General features: G+C 43.8%; 1 protein-coding gene across 1 annotated transcript; it reads right to left on the minus strand.

Moving 5' to 3' along the window:
• Positions 1-3107: 3107 nt before the first annotated feature.
• Positions 3108-16409, minus strand: LOC120913417 (ADP-ribosylation factor 6-like). The gene is made up of 2 exons (XM_040323327.1): positions 16307-16409; positions 3108-5356 (listed from the first exon to the last, which is right to left on the minus strand). The coding sequence occupies exon 2, from the start codon at positions 5325-5327 to the stop codon at positions 4800-4802; it is 528 nt and encodes a 175-aa protein (XP_040179261.1). The 5' UTR covers positions 5328-5356; positions 16307-16409; the 3' UTR covers positions 3108-4799.
• Positions 16410-26978: the final 10569 nt, after the last annotated feature.

Consider the following 26978-nt stretch of genomic DNA (forward strand, 5'->3'; position numbering starts at 1 on the left):
TGAAACTTGGCAGACTGCCTGGATTTTGTTTATCCAGCTGTGAGAAAGTGACATGCTGTTTTGAAGATCAGGAAGGGAAAAAAGGTAGTGATTAAAGCGGAGTTCCACCCAAAAGTGGAACTTCCACTTAATCCACTCCTCGCCCCCTTACATGCCACATTTGGCATGTAATTTTTTTTGGGGGGGGGGGGGGGGGGGGGGGCTTCAGGAGGAGTGGGACTTCCTGTCCCACTTCCTCCGAGGGGCTGCTAAGGCGAATAGTCTAATCACCTTTCTGCAGCCCCTCCCTGTAGGCGGTCGCCTGGGACACGTGACAGGTCCCAGGCGATCGCCTGTCCAATTGGATGGCGCCGCGGGTGCCCGGCCGTGAAGCCGAAAGCGGTGACGGCCGGGTGCCCACGCTTGGAATGAAGACGCCGGGGGGGAGAGGAGCGGAGCCCCGGCCGGCACGTCGCTGGAACGTGGAGCAGGTGAGTGTATGTTTATTAAAAGCCAGCAGCTACACTTTTTGTAGCTGCTGACTTTTATTAAACATAAAAAATTACTGGAACACCCCTTTAATTGTGCAGCTCGAATTTGAACCAATAACCGCTTTATGGCCACAATACAACAGTTTAAGCTGAATCTTCACCCTAAAACCTAATGTCCCAATTCTCTGCCTCCTCTCACTTCCCTCTTTTACATTGTATATTAATTATTTTTATTTTTTTTAACCGCTGCATGCCGATGTACGTCGGCAGAATGGCACAGGTGCGCAATGGGGTGTCCCTACGTAATCCCGTAGTTCAGGAGCTTCCCATTCATTTCAATGGACAGGGGTGTTTTTGAAGCGCTGCAAAGATGCTGCTCGCAGGACTTTTTTTTTTTGTTTTTCCCATCGCTCCACCAGCGCACCAGTGTGAAGGGATCCATCGATAATAATGGGAAACCAGTTTTGAGAAGCTTTTTTTTTTTTAGCACCTGAAAACCGCCTCAGTGTGAAAGGGATCTTAAATTTAGCTGTATATTTCTTGCCATTACAGTAATTTACCAAAGGACAACCCAAAGTAAATTCTGCTTCCGACGATCACAGCCATCACACATGTCTAATGTTAGTAGTTGTTTGTACCCGTAGTAGTGCCCAGAATCTATTTTTGCTGTTTTTTTTAATCCTACCTAAAACACATTGGCAACTGACACCGATCCCAATTTTTTTTTTTAACCACTTGCTTACTGGGCACATACACCCCCTTCCTGCCCAGGCAAAATTAAAGCTTTCGGCACTGCGCCGCTTTAAATGAAAATTGCGTGGTCGTACGACGTGGCTCCCAAACAAAATCGACGTCCTTTTTTTCCCCCCAAATAGAGCTTTCTTTTGGTGGTATTTGACCACCTCTGCGTTTTTTTTTTTTTGCACTATAAACGAAAAAAGAGTGACAATTTTGGAAAAAAAATAAATAAAAAAAAAAACACAATATTTTTTACTTTTTACTATAATAAATATCCCAATTTAAAAAAATAAATACAAATAAAATCTCAGTTTAGGCCGATACGTATTCTTCTACATATTTTGGGGAGAACAAATAATTTTTTTTTTTAAATCGCAATAAGCGTATAGTGATTGGTTTGCGCAGAAGTTATAGCGTCTACAAAATAGGGGATAGAATTCTGACTTTTAAATATATTTTTTTTTTTACTAGTAATGGCAGCGATCTGCGATTTTCGTCAGGACTGCCATACTATGGCAGACACATCATACACTTTTGGGACCATTCACATTTATACAGCGAACAGTGCTAAAAATGAGCACCGATTACTGTATAAATGTGACTGGCAGGGAAGGGGTTAACACTAGGGGCAAGGAAAGGGTTAAAGTGGAGCTCCACCCTCCACGAATCGGAAGCTCCCCCCCCTCCGGTGTCACATTTGACACCTTTCAGGGGGAGAGGGGGTGCAGATACCCATCTAAAGACAGGTATTTGCACCCACTTCCGGCCACACAGTCTGCGGGTAGACTGCGGGCAGGACTTCACCTCCCCCCCCCCCCGTTGTTCTGGGAAACACTCGGCTCCCAGAACACAGCGGAAGCTAGTCAGCACGGCGCATCGTGACTCGCGCATGCGCCGTAGGGAACCGGGCAGTGAAGCCGGAGCGCTTCACTTCCTGGTTCCCTCACCGAGGATGGCGGAGGGGCAGCAGAGTGACGACCGATCGCTCGTCCTCTGCTGCGGACGGCGCTGGACTCCAGGACAGGCAAGTGTGCCAATATTAAAAGTCAGTAGCTGCAGTATTTGTAGCTGCTGGCTTTTAATATTTTTTTTTTTTCAGCGGACATCCGCTTTAAATGTGTTCCCCACTAGTGATTCTAACTGTGGGGGGAGGTGACCGATCTGTGTCCCTATGTACATCGGTCTCCTCTCTCCCTGACAGGACATGGAGCTCTGCGTTTACACACAGAGCTCCACGTCCCTGCTCTGTCACTGCCGATCGCAGGCACCTGGCGGACATCGCGGCCGCCAGGCACGCGCATCGGCATCTCAGTGACGCGCCATATGGTGCGATCCCAGCACAAAGACAGGTATGCATATATGCGGCTACAGTCCCCTTTCTGTGTGGCCGCATATATGCGTACTGTCAGCTGGAAGGGGTCAATTCCCAATTGAAATTACTTTTGCTGTGAGACTGCTGGTTAACCTTGCAGCAGAGAACTAGGAATGTTCAACTCTGTGCTTCTAGTTCTCCAACCTGCTAACAGACAAGTCAGCCATAGCGCTATGGTCAAATTAACTGATGCAATGGTCTGGGCATCTAAGCCTCAAAAGAAAAAACACTGGTCACAAAAGAGTAAACAATGTCCAAATCTCAGCAGACAAGGGCAAGGCTAGACCTTTGCAAAAGCAAACCTTTCTCTGCAGCAAACACAAAACCTTTGTCGCAGGAACACTATAGACCAGAAACGATCAGTACTACTCCCTTTGCAGTTCCTTTTCACATGCATTACATATTAACAAACATCTTTTGTAACACCCATATGGATGTAATGTTGACCTAAAATCAGTACTACAACTTTGCAGTGACTTTTTTTTTCACATGCATTGTGTATTAACACATATCCTTTGTAACACACATTTGGATGCATTGTTGAACTTTTATTGATCAGTTGAAATTTTAAGCAATACAACATTAAACAAAAATCATCTTGGAAGTAAAACATTCTGGATTAGGAATATCATTTGGGCATAGGGGAAAGGTGGGGCAAAAAAAAGACAGCAAGGGGAGTCTGCATAGCTCAGCAACATAAGTCAGTAAGAATTCCATCCTGCCACATCACCTATGTATTGGTATAGCAGCAGGACAAGATTGCCTGTCAGGCTGGAAGACTGAGCCAGACAAAATTAAGTATTCTTAAAGTAGGACAGCCTCATAATCAACAATTAACACTGTATTTTAACACCATACCGGAGGCCACTAAGTGGATGTGATTTTATAAAGAAGAAAAAAAATTATCACAAAGACTTGATTTATATAGTCAAGTGCAAATATATTGACTTGTGTCATTGTTTTATTATCAAAAAGGATAATTGGCTAAACTGAGCTTTGGCCACAAATTTAGTTGCCACAAGTAGGGAGTTTCATTAAGAACAGAATATTAAGAGGTCAGTGGCGTGACAGCCACTAAAGCACTTTTAGATTCAAAAGCATAACTTAGTAGTAATTAAACCATTAAAAAAAAAAAAAAAAAAAATGAAATGTGACTCAATCTTTTTACCTGCTCAGCAACAAACATATAATATGTAACAGGCAGAGATAGACAAATTTCTACAAAAATACGTTGCCAGATAATCCTCCAATCAAGGGGCTAGCAAGTAGTTTTAGGCATTGACATCGTTTTTGCAAAACGGGAAAAAAAGTGCTCTTTATTTTTTAATTTTTAAGATGCCTTGTCTACCTAGCTCATAGGATTTGTTATCATTGCATGTAGCAGTATATGAGCATCGGGAGACAAACGGTTTAGACCATCGTTTTGTACAGATCTGTAGGCCTATACAATGTTAGAAAATGGCTATACCGAAATGGTACGTTTAAATGGGCGCATTTTGTTACCAACAGTGGAATGAAGAGAAAGATTGGAAGCACCGTTAAAATAACATGGATGGGGAATGTTACCTACAAAAATAACAGTCAATAACGGTTTATGGAATGCTAGTACAGGAATGCGTTAATAGGTAAATGAATCCAAATTCAGCTCCCGAAAATTGCAACATGCACTGAACATCAGACTAATTATCAACTAACGAAAATGGCATCCGATAAACAGATTTTGCTGATGAAAAAACACAATCTGCCAAGCATTATAAAGTTCAGGCACAGGTCTGGTATGAGGCGTTACACTATAAGAGGATGCATCCATGATAATGTAACACTAAATCTTCCCTATGTAAAAACAGATCATTTTACTGCCAGGCTGTTGCAAGGTTTTTTGCTGCCGAGGTTACCAGCCCTTTTCATTAACAGTACAGGGGAGCAGACAAAAGATGTGACTGCTGAGGTCTGAAGGAAGATCGAATGTTCATTTGTATTAACCGCTTTACACTATTAATTAAGGCAGATATCGCAAGGGGCTGTCAGTATCCTGCAAGTTCTTTGCAGCCCAGCAGCGCCAAAATCTCCCTTCAACTCTTATAACATAACAAAATGGGCCACCAAGATTTGGTTGATAAGGAATACTCCCTTTAAAGCTCCTCTAGTGAGCCGTTAAAATTACAGAAAAAAAAAATATATAAGAAAAAAAAAAAAACTTCCACCATAAAAAGAAGACTTTAAGATTTGTAGTTTGAAGTTAGCCACATGAGGCCCTCATAGAGTCCCTCTCCGGTGTTGGCACATGACGGCTGGACGTACCAGTTCCTATCCCTGATACGGGTTAGTCCAAGCTTTTCCTGGATTTCGTGTGGCTTCATGGCATCCACCAGGTCCTGTTTGTTGGCGAAAATTAGTATGATGGCATCCCTCATTTCTCGGTCATTAATTATGCGGTGCAGCTCTTGCCGTGCTTCGTCAATACGATCTCGGTCAGCACAGTCTACTACAAATATAAGGCCCTGTGTGCCTGTATAATAGTGCCGCCAGAGGGGACGGATCTTGTCCTGGCCACCAACGTCCCACACATTGAACTTGACATTCTTGTAGGTCACAGTTTCCACATTGAAACCTACGGTGGGAATGGTGGTGACGGACTGGCCCAACTTCAGCTTGTACAAAATGGTGGTCTTCCCAGCTGCATCTAGACCCAACATCAATATTCGCATCTCTTTGTTCCCGAACACTCTGGATAGCATATGCCCCATGATGGAGGCTTAGAGTCCATACACATAGGCTGGTGGGGAAGAGAGGACACAGTCAATTTTAATTAGTTCATTTTCAATAGCAAAGTTTCAAAACATTAAAGCACTATGTTCCCCTCAAAGTGAACTCCACTTTCTTCCTGAAGTGTATAAATCACCTAAAATACCTTTTTTAGAATGATAAATGCTCCTTTAGGCTCCCCCACTTGTTGATCACATGATGAAGTACCTACATATTTGGTCATGTGATCTCTGCTCAAAGGCAGGCTCAACCAATCCTAACTTTGAAAGTATATTGTACAGAAGTATTAAGCTTAACGTATATGTGAATCCTCAACTTGTAAAACAACCCATTAGCTTTAAAATAGAAATGAAAAGGCATAACATTTGTGTATAGAGAAGACGACGGACGGAGTGTCAGCACAAGTCTGATCATTGGAGAGCATGCCGAGTTCCCAGCATGGCAAGAAATCCTGTGTCTCTTTGGTCTCCCTAGATGTTTAACCTCTTCCCAGCCAGTGTCATTAGTACAGTGCATATTTTTAGCTCTGATCACTGTACTAGCGTCACTGGTTCCAGCAAAGTGTCAGATTTGTCCGCCGCAATATTACAGTCCTACTATAAGTCACTGATCACAGCCATTACTAGTATAAAAAAAAAAATCCATAAATAGATCACATAGTTTGTAGACACTATAACACTCATGTAAACCAAACAATATGAGCTTATTGCAATTTATTTTACCAAAACAATGTAGCAGAATACATTTTGACCAATGAAGAAATTTGATTTAAATTTTTTATTGGATATGTTTTGTTTTATAGCAGAAATGTTTTCATATATTTTTTTCCCCTTCAAAATGTTTTTTTTTTGTTTATAGTGCAAAAAATATTAAAAATGCAGTGATGATCAAATACCACCAAAAGAAAGCTCTTTTTGTGGAGGGAAAAAAAAACACATGCAATTTATTTTGGTACAGTGTCGTATGACCGCATCGCAAAAAATGACCTGGTCATAAAGGGGGGTAAATCTTCAGGTCAAGTGGTTAAGTATCACAATTCTGCACTTGTTCTAACCAAATGAAGCAGTCTTATCCCTCTGAAGAGCGTTCCATATTTGGACCACATCACCTCCTCATGCCCCTTTTAACCCCTCTGCACCAATGTGCTGCAATTAAAGTCAGAGTGGTGCCTTCATTCAGTTGAATGAGATGTGTTCGGTGGGTGGTACTGCCCACAAAAAAAGACAGCAGGAATAATCTTTGCAGCTTGAGGGGGAGTTATTGGGGGCCTTGTTTACACCACTAGTGTAAATGAGATCTAAAGCCAACCATACATGGCTCTAATTTCAGAAAAACTTCAATCCAATTCTCATCTGAACAGCAATTGCATCCCATCACGTATTGTGACAGCTGCCAGAGCAGCAGCTGTCAGAATACAGCGGCCGGTATGAGGTTCCTCTATCCTGGCTGTTTAGCGTGGATAGGGGAATCTATTGATTTCTCCTGCTCAGCTCATGGGACTGAACAAGAGAAATAGAAATGTGTATGGCTAACCTAAGCTAACAGTGGGAGGGAACGAGTACAATGGCTTCACTGTATGGAAAGGGCAGGAGACATGTCTTTGTTGATCAGTCAAAACATAGTTCCCTTATGTGTGGTGGAAGAGCGTGTATCTCTTTTACACAGCATGACTAATCTGACCATTTCAGACAAAGCAATTATTAAATGTTAAAAGGCAAAAAGGAACAAGAGTACTATCAGAAAATAGTCCCAAGCAGTCACAAGATATTTTAACATATTTTTTGCAGTACATGACCAATACAAATGTGTGCATTGGTCCTACCTGTCAAAGATTTGTAATTGTTCAACAAGTAGTGTGATCAATGTACCCCTGCCAGATAGCACATCCAGGTCATTGACCTTCTTCTCTGCACCTGCCTGGACAGAATTATGCTGTATTTGCTGTTGTGCTATTGGTTAGACTTCTATGTTTCCAACCCGCTTAGAAAACAGAGATATGAAATCTGACACTCATTTACATAAAATGCTTATTCTGGGTCTATAATTAAAAAGTGTTAGGCCCCTTTCACACGGAGCGGAATCCAACCAAGCAGATCCGCCTGCTCAGTGTGGGATCTCTCTGCTGATCACATGGATGACAGGTCCATGTCTATGCAGAGTGGACACTGCTCTCTATAGGGTGGTTGGATGGAAACAGACTGCATGTCTGTCTCAGTCCGAATGTCATCCGTTCCACCAGGCGGATGGCGAACGTATCCCCATCCGTCTGTTTTTAGCGAACTGAAAGCCGGCGGGTAACAGCTGTCACATGTCCGCTGACCCATAGAGAAAAATGGGTGGTTCGATTAGGTCCCCCTGAAAAATGGACAGGAGGACCCGAGGTCCACTGGTGCAAAAGGGGCCTTAAAGTGACAAAGTAAAACATTTTTTTTGTTTGTTAAAAATAATAAACATGTTATACTTACCTCCTCTGTGCAGTGGATTTGCACAGAGCAGCCTGGAACCTACTCTTCTCGGGTCCCTCGCTGCCGATCCTTGCCCCTCTCCAGTTAAGTGCCCCCACAGCAAGCAGCTTGCTATGGGGGCACCTGAGCTGAGCCACAGGTCCCCATGTCTATTCAGACACGGAACAGTGACCCGGCCCCCTTTATCTCATTTGCTGACTAACTGTTATTGACAGCAGTGGGAGCCAATGGCGCCATGCTGCTGTCTCAGTCAATAAGGAGGGTCAATAATGAGGAGTCCCGGGCAGCTGAGACAATCCTACAACATTACTGGATCTAGATGGGGCTCAGATGAATATTAGGGGGGTGAGGGGGGCTTCTGCACTAAGATAAAAAACCTTCTGCCTTTACACTCACTTTAAAGTTGAACTTGACCAGCTACCCAGCATTTGCAGAAGGCAGCCAGCAATGGCAGACCCCATACTTTTCCCATGACAGGTTCACTTCAAGCAAAACTGTTTGGTCACGGCCCTGTACCATGCCATAGTACTGACTGATGACTAAAGGAACAGCAGCACACAGATAAGGTCATCAATCGGTCCTCTCATCAGAAAGACACTGCAGCAGAGCCCGATTAGTTCATAGAGCTGACTCTCGTTCTCCCAAGTCCATGTGCTGCTGCAACGTTGATTTGAGCATCCTATTGCAGCATTTAGTTGCTTTTAACCACTTGCCGACCTCCTCATGTAAATATACGTCAGCAGAATGGCACGGACAGGCACATCAACGTACCTATACGTCCTCTGCTTGACGCGGGTGGGGGGTCCGATCGGGACCCCCCCCCCCGCGGTACATGCGGCGGTCGGCAAGCCTCGGGGAGCGATCCGGGACGGCGGCGCGGCTATTCGTTTATAGCCGCTCCGTCGCGATCGCTCCCCGGAGCTGAAGAACGGGGAGAGCCGTGTGTACACACGGTTTCCCCGTGCTTCACTATGGCGGCGCATCGATCGAGTGATCCCTTTTATTAGGGAGACTCGATCGATGATGTCAATCCTACAGCCACACCCACCTACTGTTGTAAACACACACACACTGAACACTAAATGTTACAGCGCCCCCTGTGTTTAACTCCCAAACTGCAACTGTCATTTTCACAATAAAGAATGCAATTTAAATGCATTTTTTGCTGTGAAAATAACAATTGTCCCAAAAATGTGTCAAAATTGTCCGAAGTGTCCGCCATAATGTCGCAGTCACGAAAAAAATCGCTGATCGCCGCCATTAGTAGTAAAAAAAATAAAAATGCAATAGAACTATCCCCTATTTTGTAAACGCTATAAATTTTGCGCAAACCAACCGATAAACGATTATTGCGATTTTTTTTTTACCAAAAATAGGAAGAAGAATACGTATCGGCCTAAACTGAGGAAAAAAAATTTTTTATATATGTTTTTGGGGAATATTTATTATAGCAAAAAGTAAAAAATATTGCATTTTTTTCAAAATTGTCGCTCTATTTTTGTTTATAGCGCAAAAAATAAAAACCGCAGAGGTGATCAAATACCACCAAAAGAAAGCTCTATTTGTGGGGAAAAAGGGACGCCAATTTTGTTTGGGAGCCACGTCGCACGACCGCGCAATTGTCTGTTAAAGCGACGCAGTCCCGAACTGTAAAAACCCCTTGGGTCTTTAGGCAGCATATTGGTCCGGGGCTTAAGTGGTTAAGACAGATACTTAGTTTAAAAAAAGTTAAATATTTAGTTAATTTTCATAACATAATTGAGTGTTTTTTCTTTTTTTTAATCGACTTGGAGCGCATCTTTGACTGCAAAGTCGCATGACAAGTTGCACCCCATGATTTCCAATGAGTACTGTTCATATCTGTGCGACTTCAAAGTAGTCCCTGCACTACTTTGGTCCTACTTGAGGCCCACAGATCTCAAGAATATATACAGGCATTGCAAGTCATGTCAAAATCTCGGCAAAAATGTACAACTTTCAGGTCGCACAAGTGTGAAAGGGGCCTAAAGCTAAACAGTAGAGTCATTATTGCATTTAGTGTGCTTTTTTTTAGCTCCTTTATACACACATTTTGTAGAGTTAACCGAAACATACACACAAACAAATTTGATGTCAAGAGGGTCAATTTACATGTGACATGATAAGCCAAACCTTCTGCTGCTTGCAAGATATGTTCCTGCTGCTGGGCTGGTTGTCATGCACCCTACAGTCCAAAGACCTCCAATTGTCTAATGGGGGGGTCTGTGGCATGCTCCCAAGTGCTTTAGTTCAAGTTCTGTGGGGCAACATTGGTCATTAACCAGTTTAGTTGCCCAGCTTACTATGTCACTAAGCAAGGAGGTCATCTTAGCTGGTCGGCAGACAGATGGGTCCTTGACTACTAGCCTTATTTTAACAAAGACTATTGTGATCAATCAACAGAGCAGCCTCCCTGTGACAAGCGTAACAAGTGTACCCTTGTGATCAAGATTAATCACTTCAGCTCCAGGCCAATTCTGACACTTCTTACATACATGTAAAAATCTAAATATTTTGCTAGAAAATTACTTAGAACCGCAAAGCATTGTTTTGCAGAGGCCCTAAAGAATAAAATGATTGGTGATGCTATTTTTCATGTGGTATTTGCACTTCCCCCCTTCCTACCCAGGACAATTTTTAGCTTTCAGCACTGTCGCACTTTGAATGACAATTGCACAGTCATGCAACGCTGTACTCAAACTAAATGTTTATAATTTTCTTCCCACAAATAGAGATTTCTTTTGGTGGTATTTGATCGCCTTTTAATTTTTGCGCTATAAACAAAAAAGGCAGACAATTTAGAAAAAATAAAAACTGGGTGGGCACTGGTGAGGAGCTGACAGGCATTACTGAGTGGCACTTTTATGGGCCCTGACTGGCTTTATAGAGGGGGACAGGCTGGCAGGTGATTGACACCTTTTGATGGGGGCTGTGCTGATAATTAGCTCAGACCCCCCCCCCCCCCCCCCGACAGGAAGAGCTGCCGATTGGCTCTCCCTGTCAACGTGAACCGAGGGAAAGCCGTTTACCGGCATTTCCTGGTTCACACGATGATCAGCTGTGATTGGTTAGAGCCGATCACGTGGCATGAAGCCTCAGTCAGAGGCTTCATACCACGAAAGACGTTGCAGTCTTTCAGACTAAAACAAACACAGCACCTCCGACCGCCGCACTGCACGCCCCCTCTGGATCTGTTATCCTGATCACATCATACGACGTCTGATCAGGATAACTAAACTACTTTGCTGCCGTCATTTTGCTATGCGGCGGGCAGCAAGTGGTTAAATGCACTTTGCTGAATGTTTATGAAATGCTATAAAATAGCCCAATTTCTTGGTAAGATGATTTTATGCCAAGATACCAAACATGTCAAACTTTAAAATTGCGTACACCCACAGAACAGCGCCAACCTATAGTGCCTACAAATTGGCAATGCTTTAAAAGCCTTTACAGGTTACAAGTTTAGAGTTGCACAGGAGGTCTGGAGCTAGAATTATTGCTCTCGCTCTGACAATTGCGGAAATACCTCACATGTGGTGTGATCACGGTTTACAATGCCTGTGGAACTGATGCACGCATTAGCACAGAGGGATGGGGGAATTTAAAATGTATTAAATCATTTTTTTTTTATTCTACATGGTCTTTAAAAAAAAAAAAAATTGTAATCCCTTGTGATAGCATGGGCCATAACAAGTCTGGTTTATGGAGAGATCAGGGGTCTTTTAAACATTGGTTTAATTAGATGCTGGTACAAGCCGATAACTGAGCAAATTAAATCTAGAAGTAACTAAATCCTCGTGACTTCCAGATTCTGACATCGCACAGTGGGAGGAACATCATCAGTTCTTCTCACTGTGCCTTGGAACCAGGCCCCCTTCTGCTGCCTGTAAAAGTAAAGTGAGCAGCTGTATAGCCGCTAGGATTACTTTTGTAGTGAAGGGAATCACTGGCTGAAAAAAATATCACCCCTCCAATTTAGCGACCTACCACTAAACCAGGGGTCTCAAACTGGCGGCCCTCGAGCTGTTGCGAAACTACAAGTCCCATCATGCCTCTGCCTGTGGGAGTCATGCTTGTAACTGTCGGCCTTGCAATGCCTCATGGGACTTGTAGTTTCGCAACAGTTGGAGGGCCACCAGTTTGAGACCCCTGCACTAAACCCTATTGCAGCCACAAATTTAAAACATAAAAACCAGCAAGAGACATAACTAAGGCCAACCTTTATTGAGCATGCTGAACGTACCAAGTACCAACCAGCCTGCCCCGGATTCGCTTCCAATTATCACAAGCCCCGCCCCCCTGCCGGCAGCAGACAATTGCTCAGAAGGAGGCATTCCCCTGTCAACAATGTCTGTGTTGATGGGGGAATTGTGCAAATTTCTTTCCTGCAACCCTTGGAAAGAAATTCGCACCATCTATGGGCTGCCTTCAGTAGGTAGGATGTGTTCCTTGTGCTGATGTCTCTTCAAAGTGATCTATGAATGGAGGACAGGAGGATGATTGGTCTGCTCCCTCCATTCATAGGATGTTTCATTCTTAGAAGCTGTTGTATGGAGCAGCTGAGCTGAAAGGGCAGGCCCGTCAGGCACTCTTGTTGAGAACCTGTGACAACCCCTTAATTTTAATAACCCATGCCGAACCAGAAGATTATGATGGTGGTGGGCATGGATGGGGATTTCAGCTAACAGAGGCTTCATGCTGCGGCACCAGGGGAGGAGGTGGGTGCCTGTTAAAAAAAAAAAAAAAAAAAAAGGTAGGTGGTCACCAGCACGTAAAGCGGAAGTTCAATTTTTGGGTGGAACTCTTTGAAAACTGCTATGTGTTTATCCAGCACAAATTCTACCCACAAAGTATTAATCACCAAAGAAAATAGATATTAGCACTGACAAGGTTGCTCAGTTGATGCTAGAAAATAGTATAAGCCGACTTTTTGTTATGTAATGCATCGTCAGGCTGATAGTTTTGCACAGTGTTTGATGTTGTCTTAATAGATTTATAAGCTCCACATATTAAATAAAAAGTGACATTAACAACCTGGGTACAGACGCATGACACAGCTTTATTTGCTTTTAAAGCAGATCTCGCCCAAAGTCTAAGGCTCCATGCACACTGAAGATGATAAACTGCAGTTTATTGGCGTTTTGGCTTTTTTTTTTTTAAAGCCCATAAACTGAACTCTATGTTAGCCTATGTGCCCATGCACACCTGGGCGTTTTTTAGTGTTAATGAGCTTTGGAGTTTATTGGCTTTTTTCTGAACGCCCAAAATTTGCGTTCAAAGTGCAGTTTTTCGTCAGGAAAAAAAAAAACGCCAAAAAAACGCAAAACGCAGAAAAACGCTCAAAAACGCTGGCGCCAGCGTTTTTATATCCATTAAAAAAAAAAAAAACGCTACACTCAAAAACACTGATTAAAGCTATTGCAAAAACACTAAAAAAACGTTGAAAGGCTCCCTGCAAAGCTACTGGCGTTTTTTTATAGCTTTTATCAGCTTCAGTGTGCATGGAGCCTTAGACCGCATTCACATCTAGGCGTTTTTACGCCTGTAGCGCTACGCCGCTGCCGCCAGAGGGCTGGAAATACATGTCCCTCTATGGAGATGGTTTACATCTCCACGCCGAACGCCGGACGCCTATCGCCTGAAAAAAGGTCCCGGACCTTTTTTTCAGGCGTCTTTCGGCTAGGAGATGGGAAGCATCTCCATAGAGGGGGTCATTCTGGGGCACATCTAGGCGGACAATACCGGCGTTTTGTCGCCGCAAATCGCGGTACAAAACGCCACTATTTGTACCGCGATTTGCGGCGACAAAACGCCGCGATTTCGTCCGCCTAGATGTGAATGGAGCCTTAATGTACACGGGATGTTTTAAAACTTCTCTTAAACGATTTAACTTGACAGATAGTAACCGACATTTAAAAACATCAGTTTTGCCGCATTTACATGGCGTGTTTGTGTTTAGAAGCATTTTTGTTGTTGTTGCAAATAGTCAAAAATGAATAACGCCTGTAAACAAATCCACTGCGGGTTCCCGCATCGCATGTCTCCCGATGGCATATCACACTGCCCTATGCGAACTGCTGGGAGTGTCAATTAAAAGTTAATGACGCCCCCAAATCAGTTTGCAGATCGCAGTGCGAACTGCAAATTTGGACATGAATCGGATCTCATTAGTGTGAATACACATGCGATCCGATTCGGCTGCGGACCAAAAAAAGAGTCCTGTGCAAGTTTGGTCTGAATGCAATGCAAATTCAGCCATGCTATCTGTATGGCTGAAATCACATCGCACAGAGATCGCATGTGACCTGCTCCCTTCCCCTCCAGTGCCACATTTGCCACCTATCGGGGGGTACCTGGCTTTGACAGGTACCCATCCCCACTTCCAGGAGACCTGGCTGCAGTGAGGTCCCCCAGAAGTTCGTCCCCCCCGCTGCAAAGTGAGCCGGAACTGAGCTGGAGGTGGGAGCGGGTACCTATCAAAACCAGGTACTCGATCCCCCTTTTGGGTGGAGCTCCGCTTTAAGCCTGGTACACACCATTTGTTTTTCTTTGTTTAATCCAGCAGGACTGAATGACAAAAAAACTGACAGCTCCGGAGGAGCCGCTGTACTAACTATGCAATGTTAATACAGCAATCTCCCCTCATGTGCCATTATGTTCTGACAGGGGGCGGCGCCCCCAGCCATTGGTCAGCAGACCTTTTTCAGTCATGCTCCTTCAAAAGAAGCCGCTGACCATAAACAAGCCATTATGTTGGTTTGATCAGATGCTTTGAAGGGCAGAGGAGAGATCTAATAGACCCCAGATCTCTCCATAAAGAGGACCTGTCACTGCCCACGCTATCACAAGGAGCATTGTTCATTCCTTGCAATAGCAATAAAAAAAGAAAGAGTAAAAAAAAATAAAAAAAATAAATATATAAAATAAACATAATAAAGTGCCCCATCCCTGCATGCATATGTAAACTGCGATCGCACCACATGTGAGAGCAATAATTCTAGCACCAGACCTCATATGTAATGCTAAACTGGTGATCTGTAAAGCCTTTTAAAACATCACCTATAGAGCTTTTTAAGTACCGTAGTTTGGCGCCATCCCACGAGCGTGCGCAATGCAATTTTAAAGCGTGACATGTTAGGCATCTATTTTCTAAGTGTAACATCAATTTATATTTTAACAATTAATAGGATATTATATGGCGTTTGTGTGCATTCAAATTCACCAATGTGCATTTTTGTTTCAAAAATATTGCATTTGAAAAATTGCTGCGCATATACCGTGTAACATAAAAAATTTGCAACAGCCACCATGTTATTCTCAAGCACCTCGGCTTTAGAAAAACTACTGGGGGTTCTAAATAATTTTCTTTAGGATTTTTATTTTGTTTTGTACACGAGTGAGAAGTGTCAGGATTTGCGCAGAGCTGAAGCTGTCCGGTGATCTGCCGTGCTGGTTCCAGGTGTCCTGGAAGTTCCAGCGCATGCGCAAACTGATGCGCTGAGCTGGTTCCAGCTATCGGGAAAGTTCCTTCAAGCACTGCGCAGGTGCAAACTTGCTGACGGAAATCCCCGAACGGCGGCCGGCATCCAGGGCGACGTGGATTTTGAGGTAAGTGGCCAGTCGGCCTAACGCCCTCGCTGCGCTCGGATGGCTCGCTTCGCTCGGCCTCCTGGCTCTTTTTTTAACATCCTCCAATCCACGGGGATGTTAAAGAATGAGCCTGGATGCCGGGCGAGGTTCGGGGATTTCCATCGGGAAGTTTGCGCCTGCGCAGTCAGTGAAGGAACTTCCCCCACGGTGGAACATTGAGGACAATACACCGGCTCTATGGTTATTATTCAGGTGAGCCACAGCTCAGTCACCTGTCTTTACCACCACCTGTCTGAAAAAGCCCTAAGACAGGAAGTGTGTCACTGGCGGGATCACCAGGTGAAAATCCCTAATAAAAGAAAAATAATGCAGCCATGGCGTCTAATGAGATTGCTAATCTGCACTATGACGACATGACAAGTAACAAGCATGACCCACAAAGGCATGATGGGACTTGTAGTTTCATAGCAGCTGGAGGGTCGCCAGTTTGACACCCCTGCATGAAGGGGAAGTTACTAAAATGGGATTAGCTGTGAATGGCAACCAATCGGCTTCCAGCTTTTATTTTTCAAAGCCTAACTGACAAGCAAAAGCTGGAAGCCGATTGGTTACCATAGGCAGCAGTTTTAGTAAATCCCCCACAATGTTGTATTCCTTCCTGTATAGAGCTTCATCTATTCCTCACAGTTGTAGACAGTTTACAATCCCCTTCCAGTCACACAGCCACCCCCTCCCTCCCTGCCAGTGTCATCACAATGCAGATAGTGATAGCACCGAACCCAGAACAGACACCTCCCCACCACTTACAACACACTCAGCCCCGGCCCCCCCCCCACACCCCCGGCTCCCCCCCACACCCCCGGCTTCATACACAAACCCGCACATACATGGCTCTCCGTGTCACAGCTGATGCTGGCTCCTCGCTGCCCCGGCTCCTGGTCCCGGAATCGGAAGGGCGCGGGCGGCAGGACCACACCGACACCAACGGCGCATGCGCAAAGCCACTCCCACCCACCAAACTACCATAATACGGCTATAGTATTCTCTCTGCGCGTGCGCACTGCTCTAACCTCAGCCTGGCAGACAGTTCACGCACGCGCTGGACGTATCGGCGGACCTTTCGCGTCTGCGCAGTTCTCGGCATCCAGCTCCACACTACCCATTCAAAAGACCGGTTTATCCGCATGCGTGAGCTCTTAGCGTAAAGCATTTTTTCGAGGACGTCAGGTGAGGCTACAACAATATGGCTCCTGTATTCAGACCATATCATTTTTGTTGTATATAGTAATAACCATAGCACAACAGCAATACTACTTTGTACACACAGGTCGAATTTATCGCTCTTGATATATATAAAACATTTTTTTTTGGAAAGACAATAGTTAAAAATTAAAGTGGTTGTTTTTTGTTCTTACCTGCAACAAGGCAAAGGCATAATGTGCTAGCATGCATCACATACTAGCACATTATGTGAAACTTGCCTCAAAACGAAGCCTTCCAGCTATGCAATGTCATCGCTGGAGATGGCGTCCATCTTCACCCAGTTTTCTTTCCGTGTTTGCGGACTCCGACTCTGTGACTTGCCGCAGCCCATGGTCAAGGCACAGGGCTCTAAAGGAATTGCACGGATGGCCGTTCCTTCTGAGCATATGCACCACTGATTTAGGGTTGCCACCTCATCCCTTTTTAAACCGAACACACATGAATTACACAGGTTCTGTGACTGATTAAGGCGGTAATTAAACTCACATGGAGCCTTATCTGCAATAAATTAGCCACAGAACCTGTGTTATTCATATGTGTTCGGGTTTAAAGGGATGAGGTAACAACTCTACAGTGATTTCACTGGCTGAATGTACAGTAAATATCTCCTAAACGGCACACATTTAGGAGATATTTACACTACATATAGGTAAGCCTTATTTTAGGCTTACCTATAGGTAAAACTTAAACATGGAAGTTTACTTCCTCTTTAAAGGGATAGTTCACCTTTACCCAGTAGTGTATTTAGGTTTTGTGCTGCCCTATGCCTGACTAAACTTGTGCACCCCCTAATTTAAATATGACACACCCCTTCCTGTCAGGGCGGGTTAAAGACCCGCCCTGAAATTTGAGTGGGGGCAATGGATTCCCTTGATTTGCATAGAGTTCTTCTCACTTCCTGTTTGGCTATGGGGCAGGAAGTGAAGGGAAATCTCTGCAATGGGATGGGGATCGTTAAAAAATAAACTGACAGGGGCTATAACCCTCCCTTACTTTATCCAAAATGGAAAAAAAATGTGTTGTCTATAGTTCTACTTTAAGCACAAATTTCTGATAATTTTATGGAGGACTAAGAAGATATAACCATGCTAATGGTGCAGCAAAAAACATATAGCACAGTGAGGAAGGTTTGTGGTCCAGGATGATAGGACAGTCAAAACAGCCTCCCACAGTGGCGGAATGCCTGCCACCCACATACAGGAAGCAGTGCAGCTGCTTTTATGGGGGCGCTAGATAGTGTAGCGCAAGCCGGCAGAGACTCTTTCCATGCTGCCTCCTTGCAAAGTGCTGCCCTAGGCATGTGCCTTGTTGGCCTAGGCCAGGATATAGCGTTGTCTTTACCACAAAACTGTCTATGCAGATAAGGAACATCTGAAGACAAACTGTGCAGCTCTGACTAAAGCCCTTTCTATAGGTAAAGGCCATTTACATACCTTATGAAGTCTGATTAGAATACTCCTAGGACGTTGCTAAGTGAGGTCTAGTCACCACTGCTCACCTCCACCATCACAGGAGTGAGCTCTCAAATTCTGAGCTCAGAGCTACTGCATCAGGGGTTTAAATCGGAGAAAGTGCTTACTCCTGTGATGGTGGAGGTGAGAAGTGATGACTAGGCCTCACTTAGCAACTTCCTGGGAGTACTTGGCAACGTCATGACAGTATTCCAGTCAGGCTTCAAAAGGTATGTAAATGGCTTACACCTATAAAAAAAAAAGGTAGTATTCATCTTTAGTTAGAGCTAATTTCTTCATCATTTTAGTCCAATATGTATTCTTCTACATATTTTTGGTAAAAAAAAAATCGCAATAAGTGTATATTGATTGGTTTGCGCAAAAGTTATAGGGCCAGATTCAGAGACATTTAAGTTGCTCCCCTGCGGCGTAACATCTGATTTAAGTTACACTGCCGCAGGTTTACAGCGTAAGTGCCTGATTCACAAAGCTCTTACCTGTAAACTTGCGGCGGTGTAACGTAAATGCGCTCGGCGCAAGCCCGCCTAATTCAAATGGGGTGGGCACCATTTAAATTAGGCGCGTTCCCGCGCCGAACGTTCTGCGCATGCTCCGTGTTTAAATTTCCCGACGTGCTTTGCGCGAAATAATGATGCCCCAACGTTTTTTTTGAACGGCGACGTGCGTTATGGCGTTTCGTATTCCCGGACGTCTTGCGCAAAAAAAAAATATCTAAATTCGACGCGGGAACGACAGCCATACTTTAACATGGCTGATCTAAAGATAAGCCATGTTAAAGCAGGTGTAACTTTGCCACGGGTAAAAACGACTAGCGACGACGTACGGGATTGCGACGAACGCGCAGATCTTCGTGGATCGCCGTAACTAGTCATTTGCATATTCTACGCCGACCGCAATGGAATCGCCACCTAGCGGCCGGCCTAGAATTGCATCCTAAGATCCGACGGTGTAAGTCAATTACACCTGTCGGATCTTATGGCTATCTATGCGTAACTGATTCTATGAATCAGCCGCATAGTTAGGACGGGCGGATCACAGAGATACGACGGCGTATCAGGAGATACGCCGTCGTATCTCTTCTGTGAATCTGGCCCATAGTGTCTACAAAATAGGGGATATATTTATGGCATTTTCATTATTATTTTTTTAATTAGTAATGGCGGTGATCTGCGATTTTTAGTGGGACTGCGACATTGCGGCGGACAGATTGGACACTTTTGACTCTTTTTTTGGGCCCTTTGACATTTATACAGTGATCGGAGCTAAAAAATAGCCACTGAGTACTGTATAAATGTCACTGGCAGGGAAGGGGTTAACACAGGGGTGATCAAGGGGTTAAATGTGTTTCCTTAGTGTGTGTTCTAACTGTGGGGGGATGGGACTGACTGGGGGAGGAGATCATACGTTGTTTCTAAATACTAGGAACACACAATCTGTCTCTACTCCCCTGACAGAATGGGGATTTGTGTGTGTACACACACAGATCCCCGTTCTGGTTCTGTCAGGATCGACATCGTGGCCGCGGGGAACGTGCATCGGCTACTAAGTTATGCGCCCCTTAAAGCGGCCACCATGCAGCTACGGCGATTCGCGCATTGGAGCCATACTGCCACCATATGTCGGCAAGTGGTTAAACTCGCACCCAAGTCGCACGAGATGCGGCTTTGAAATCGTAAGATTTTTAGATGAAGTATCAGGATTTCATGGCCGCAGTCAATGTGAGTGAGGGCTTAAAGTGATTGTAAAGGTTCAGGGTTTATTTTTTTTTAAAAACAAACATGTCATACTTGCCTCCACTGTGCAGTTAATTTTGCACAGAGTGGCCCCGAACATCCTCTTCTGGGGTCCCGCGGCGGCTCTCACGGCTCCTCCCCGCACTCAGCATCCATAGACTCTAAGGGCCAGATTCTCAAAGGCGTTACGACGGCGCAACACCATGTGCGCCGTCGTAACTCCTCATCTGGCCCCGGGTATCTATGCGACTAATTCTTAGAATCAGTTATGCATAGATACCCATTAGATCTGACAGGCGTAAGGCTCTTACGCTGTCAGATCTAAAAAGCAATTTTTTTTCCCGCCGCTAGGTGTCACATCGTCGTTTTCCCCGTCTATGCAAATGAGGTAAGTACGCGAGATTCCCGAACATACGCGCGGTCGACGCTGAGAATTTACGTCGTTTCCGTAGCGTACGCGACGCGTAAGGTTGCCCCTGCTATTATGAGGGGCAACCAATGTTAAGTATGGCCGTCGTTCCCGCGTCGAATTTAAAAAAAATTACGTTGTTTGCGTAAGACGTCCGTGAATGGCGCTGGACGCCATTTACGTAAACGTCTAAGCAAATGACGTCGGGGCATGCGCAGTACGCTCGGCGCGGGAGCGTGCCTAATTTAAATGGTGCCCGCCCCATTTGAATTGGGCGGGCTTGCGCAGAGCGATTTAACGATACACCGCCGCAGGTTTACAGGTAAGTGTTCTGAGAATCAGGATGTAAACCTGTGGCGGTGTAACGTAAATCACATACGTTACGCTGCCCAGGAGCAACGTAAATGTATGAGAATCTGGCCCTAAGTGTATAACTCGGCCTGCCCCCAACGGCGTGTCATTGGATTTGACTGACAGCAGTGAGAGCCTATGGCTGCGCTGCTATCAATCTATCCAATGAAGAGCCAAGAAGAGATGAGGAAAGCAACGCGGGATCGCGCCCACGGAAATTCGGGGTTTAGGTAAGTAAAACAGGGGCTCGGGAGGGCCGGACACAGCAAGGTGTTTTTTCACCCTAATGCATAGGATGCATTAAGGTGAAAAAACACAAGGGTTTACAACTCCTTTAAAGTGGGAGTCCCATCTCTTACTTTTACCTATAAGTAAGCCTATAATATCTCAATTTACTGTATATGCAGCCAGTGGCATCACTGGCACATGCGCTCTAAAGAAACGGTCCAGGTTATTCCTTCAGAGCCCTGTGCTGTAAACTGTGGCTCCCGCATGCATGCATGCATGCATGGGGAAGACGCCATCGTGGCTCCGGCCAGTCACAGTCGGCGTCCACAAACCCAGAAGAAAGACTGGTCAAGATGAGAGCGCCTGCTGCTCTGACATCTCTGAGCTGGAAGGCTTTGTTTTAAGGGAAGTGTAACATAATGTGCTAGCATGCAATGCATACTAGTGCATTATGCCTTTACCTTGCAGGGGGAAAAAAAATAACAGCCAACTTTTTACTACCGCTTTATTGGCAGTTATAAGTACAGCGGAACCTTGGTTTATGAGTAACGCAGTTAACAAGCGTTTTGAATAACGAGCAACTTTTTTTTTAAATCCTGACTCGAATTTGCGAATGTTGTCGCGCAAAACGAGCAGAGTTCAAGCTAATGGGGTGTGCAGTACCGCATTTGGCCAGAGGTGCGGGGGCACCAGTGACACTCGGAATGGTTCGGAGCTGTTCCGAGCCGTTCAGAAATATTTGGAATCACTTGGAAATACTCAGTTTCCGAACCTTTTCCGAGGGTTTTCGAGATCAGCCAAGCTGTCCCCGAGTATTTCCGAGGCTCTCCGGCGCCCCCCAACTCTGGCCCCATGCGGTATTGCATGCCTTAGAAGTCAATGCGGAACAAATTATCTTTGTTTCCATTGGCTTCTATGGAGAAACTCACTTTGATATGTGAGTGCTTTTGGATTACAAGCATTCTTCTGGAACGGATTATGCTCGTAATCCAAGGTTCCACTGTACATGGCAAAAGCTCATTATATTTGCAGGCTCTGATACCTGCTTTGCAGTACTACACAATGGCTGTACTTTGCCTTCTCAGAATGCAAGTCATCCAACTTATTGAAAACAATGCACTTCCTTTGTGACTGATATTTCAAGGTTTGCAGCAATAACTATGTTTTTGTTAAAGTAATATATGCAACATGTGACTCTACTGTACATCCTCTGAGATATATTTACATACCTTCCAACTTTTTGAGATGGGAACGACGGACACCTACCGTGTTTCCCCGAAAATAAGCCCGGGTCTTATATTAATTATGCCAACAAAAGACACCGTAGGGCTTATTTTCGGGGTAGGTCTTACCATGTAATGTGATGTCTTTTCTCCCTCTCTCCCTCCCTGCCTGTCAGGAATCCCCAGTGTAAACTGAGTTAAAATGCTTGTACAATCCTATAATCCACTCTATTACAGTAGTATATAATGTACAATGTGTGTGTTTCTGTAATATAATTGTGCCAAATACATTTGTTATAGTGCCGATCTGCACTTCTGTTACCCGCCGGAGCGCTCTTCCCCGCAATTATATTACAGAAACACACACATTGTACATTATAAATTACTTTAATATAGTAGATTATAGGATTTTACAAGCATTTTTAACTAGGGCTTATTTTAGGGGTAGGGCTTATATTGCAGCCCTCCGGGAAAATAATGCTAGGTCTTATTTTCAGGGTAGGTCTTATTTTTGGGGAAACAGGGTATTAGCAAGTTTTTGTAGGCATATGACACACCCCCTGCCATGCCCCTTACAGGAGAATTATTAAAAAAAATGATTTGTTAAACCTACAAGTGTTTTTTTTTACCACTACTATTATTTTATATTGAATAAGTTTAAATGATGAGCGCAAAAATAAGTGAATGGTGGGTATAAAAACAATGATAATATAAATATGATCCCCAAGGGGAAAAAGCCAGTAAACGAATGAATAAAATACTAAATGTATATCAAATCACTCAAATCACTGTGACAGTGATGAACAAACAATAAAGCAAAGTGTCCTGTGTATAAAAAATAAATAAAAGAAAAATAAGTAAATGTCCCAATGTGATGATCAAAAACTTGTGCATCCAAATCAAAGTGTTTAAATACGATCCCACCGGCAGCCGGGCTCACGGAGCGCTTACCTTCCTGATGTATATAAACAGCGTATGGATGCTCAGATGGAGACTTAAAGACCTTCCTTCTGCTCGGGACGAGCTAGTACAATCCTCTATCCTTTTGCCTGGAGAGCGTCACCCTCACTGTGTGTGGTCCGGGGCTACACCAAAATGGAGGCTCTGTACTCAAAGTATACACAAGCCATCGATCGGATGTGAAAGAAGGAAAGAAAAAGGAGCTCCAAATGGTGAAATATTTCTCAGCAAACAGTTTTTAATTGGTCCAAAAGGTGAAATGCTCAACATGAGCTAAAAAATCAAACGTTGAAACAGCGAGTATCAAATGTGCGGACGGAACGTCACGTCACTTCCGGTCACGTCTATACAGGGCCTTACGCGTTGCGTCACGTCACGTGACTTCATCAGAGGCTGGGGATTGGCTAGACGGACCCCCTTTATATAGGCTAATAGGCGGAAGTCAATAGCGGCCATTTTGAAGATGGGACCGAACATTATCTATAAAAGAGCACCGACTGTTCGAGACATGCTGGTTAAAAACGTGATTGACCGTCCTCCTAGGAGTGGGTACACGTTCTTTAATAAAAAGGGCTTCTTTCCGTGCAAATATTGTTTTGCATGTTTGCACGCAAGGGGTCCTCAATTAAAGAGAACTGTTGGTCTAGTCTTCTAGCTCCTTTAAATCCCTCCCTTTGACGTGATTGAGTGAATCTCCACGTTAATCATAAACACAACCGTTTGTGGGGTTGCTGCACTTTATCCGTGCAATCCACTATATGGTTCCTATTTTGGTCTTAATGTAATTAATTCAGGAATCTATTTTAATTTACAGTCCTTGTTTTTAATATACCCATTAAATATATAGTATTTAAATATAGATTTTAATAAAGATCATTCGCTCATGCAGCTCATGATGATACTATGAGGATTAAAATGTTTCCACATCACTTTGCTTGCCAACACTTGGTTTTAATGGATTTGCGTGCCCGCCTTCTATGTGTTTCCCATACACAAGATGGCCACGATAGATTCGATGGGTTTTCCCATCTTCAAAATGGCCGCTATTGACTTCCGCCTATTAGCCTATATAAAGGGGGTCCGTCTAGCCAATCCCCAGCCTCTGATGAAGTCACGTGACGCAACGCGTAAGGCCCTGTATAGACGTGACCGGAAGTGACGTGACGTTTGATACTCGCTGTTTCAACGTTTGATTTTTTAGCTCATGTTGAGCATTTCACCTTTTGGACCAATTAAAAACTGTTTGCTGAGAAATATTTCACCATTTGGAGCTCCTTTTTCTTTCCTTCTTTCACATCCGATCGATGGCTTGTGTATACTTTGAGTACAGAGCCTCCATTTTGGTGTAGCCCCGGACCACACACAGTGAGGGTGACGCTCTCCAGGCAAAAGGATAGAGGATTGTACTAGCTCGTCCCGAGCAGAAGGAAGGTCTTTAAGTCTCCATCTGAGCATCCATACGCTGTTTATATACATCAGGAAGGTAAGCGCTCCGTGAGCCCGGCTGCCGGTGGGATCGTATTTAAACACTTTGATTTGGATGCACAAGTTTTTGATCATCACATTGGGACATTTACTTATTTTTCTTTTATTTATTTTTTATACACAGGACACTTTGCTTTATTGTTTGTTCATCACTGTCACAGTGATTTGAGTGATTTGATATACATTTAGTATTTTATTCATTCGTTTACTGGCTTTTTTCCCTTGGGGATCATATTTATATTATCATTGTTTTTATACCCACCATTCACTTATTTTTGCGCTCATCATTTAAACTTATTCATTTTATATTCTTTGTCGTTAGCACATTATAGATTTGAGCTGCATTTATTTATTCACTTATGTTATTGTTTATACAATTTTACCCCTCACATTGAGAGTATTGGCTAGCGCTTAAGTTCCCCCCTTTTATACACTTTATCACTATATTCTAACACCACTTAAGCAGCTGTCATGGAAGCACTTTCTTATATGGAACACCGCCAGGTGAATCTAGATGAGGTTTTTAATGTCAATAACCATTCTAAAGACACTGACCTGAATAGCCAATTTAGAATATTGGCGCACAACATGGAAAGAAAGGTCAACTTGTGGTGGGACATTCATACCTTTGATAGGTATATAAAAGAGAAAATTGTACCCAGAAGGCTGAGATGGGACGTTCCGCCCAATGATGGCCTTCTGGATAAACAATCGCTAGATGAATGGTTCCACTTTTTCAATGATAAAAGCCTAGAAGTAATTCACTTCCTTCTAAAACGCAAACAAAAAAGAGCACGACAAACTGATGCGATTATACAAGAGACCAAATTGAAATTAGAGCCTTTTAAAGACTCGGCTGATTTTAAAAAATTAGCAGCCCAATTAAACAATAGTTTGGCGAATAAAGATCTAGAAGTCCAAAAAAGAAAAATGAAAAAATATCAACGTGACATTTCTGATTACAGTATGGATCAGGTATTTAAGTGGCAAATTAAGACCATAGCTCCACTACCTACATCTACATACTCAACACCTGAAAAGCAAGTACAAATTCAAGACCCGACTACAAGTAGACCCATGAAATATATGGGTTGGCAAGCGAAAGGACACGGTACTGAAAGACAAGAACAGGAACAATCACACCATCATCAAAAGAATGATGAGGGGCCGAGTCATCAAACGCCCCATAACAATAAACAGAAGAAACCCTATAAAAAAACGTTCAAAAAATCTAATTGGAACTGTCGCAATTCGGAGAGGGAATATAGGGATAATAGAGGACCTATGTACCATCCACCGCCCCCTAATCCTCAACCCTATTACCCGCATTACTATAACCATTTGCAGCGGAGTCCAATTTCTACCTACAATAGGTACGAGCCCCTACGACACTATCCAGAACATCACTATCCAACATACCATTATGACACCCAAAGGTCTTTTTTAGACAGAGATCGGAGGGATCGCTCTCCAAGGAGACACCCCCAAGAAATGTATCAATCCCCAAGGAGATACACTCAAGAGGATCGCTCACCCCCAAGGATAATTCAAGAACCCCCCAGATCACCAAGAAGACCAAGGGAGGAAAGACTAACCCGCACATCAGAAGAAAACGCGGATGCAGAGTGGGGAAGAGATCCCAAAAGAAAGAGTGGAAAAGGGGAGGGTGTCTTCAACATAAGTGGAAAAACACTATCTGTAGAGGAGTTGGCAGTACTGGAAGGGGGCCTTAAACATGCACCTGTAAAGAATTTAAACAAATTCGACACGTACATTAATATCCAAAAATACATTCGAAAAATAAATATCAAAAAATACTTCCTAGGAAATCCAGCGAAACATCAATTATCTACATCCATAACTAGTGACTTTATACAACACAGTACTCTTCGGAACAATTCTGTGTTTAACCCGCAGGTTGTCAATGGACAACACATAGAAGTATTCAAGAAATTAGTGCTTCAAGAGTTGGATGGCCTCAAAGTAAAGAAAATATCAGATCCCCCACACATCAAAAAGGGGATCCAAAGCCTAAAAAAACTAAATGATATTGTGATCCGCCCCGCGGATAAAGGGGGAGGAGTGGTTGTCCAATCGAAGGAACAATACCATGAAGAACTCCTTAGACAACTTGAAGATGAGGACACCTATATAAAACTATTAGGAAATCCCATTGCTAAATATAAAACACAACTAAAACAACTCATTCATTTAGGCAAGAAAAAGGATATTTTAAATAAAAAAGAGGCCATTTATTTGTTGCCTGAAACCTGCAGAATCCCTGTCATTTACACTATCCCGAAATTACATAAGGATAAGAATAATCCTCCGGGTAGGCCGATCGTCAATGGGATTGATTCCCTGACTGCAAGGATGGGTCAATATTTGGACCATTTCTTGCAACCAGCAGTTCAGCAAACGAAGGCCTATTTGAG

This window comes from Rana temporaria, chromosome 9 (genome assembly GCF_905171775.1).
Source record: "Rana temporaria chromosome 9, aRanTem1.1, whole genome shotgun sequence".
Lineage (NCBI taxonomy): Eukaryota > Metazoa > Chordata > Amphibia > Anura > Ranidae > Rana > Rana temporaria.

Coding starts and splice junctions, on each gene's coding strand:
- LOC120913417 (XM_040323327.1), bottom strand. CDS start 5,327: ATGGGGCATATGCTATCCAGAGTGTTCGGGAACAAAGAGATGCGAATA.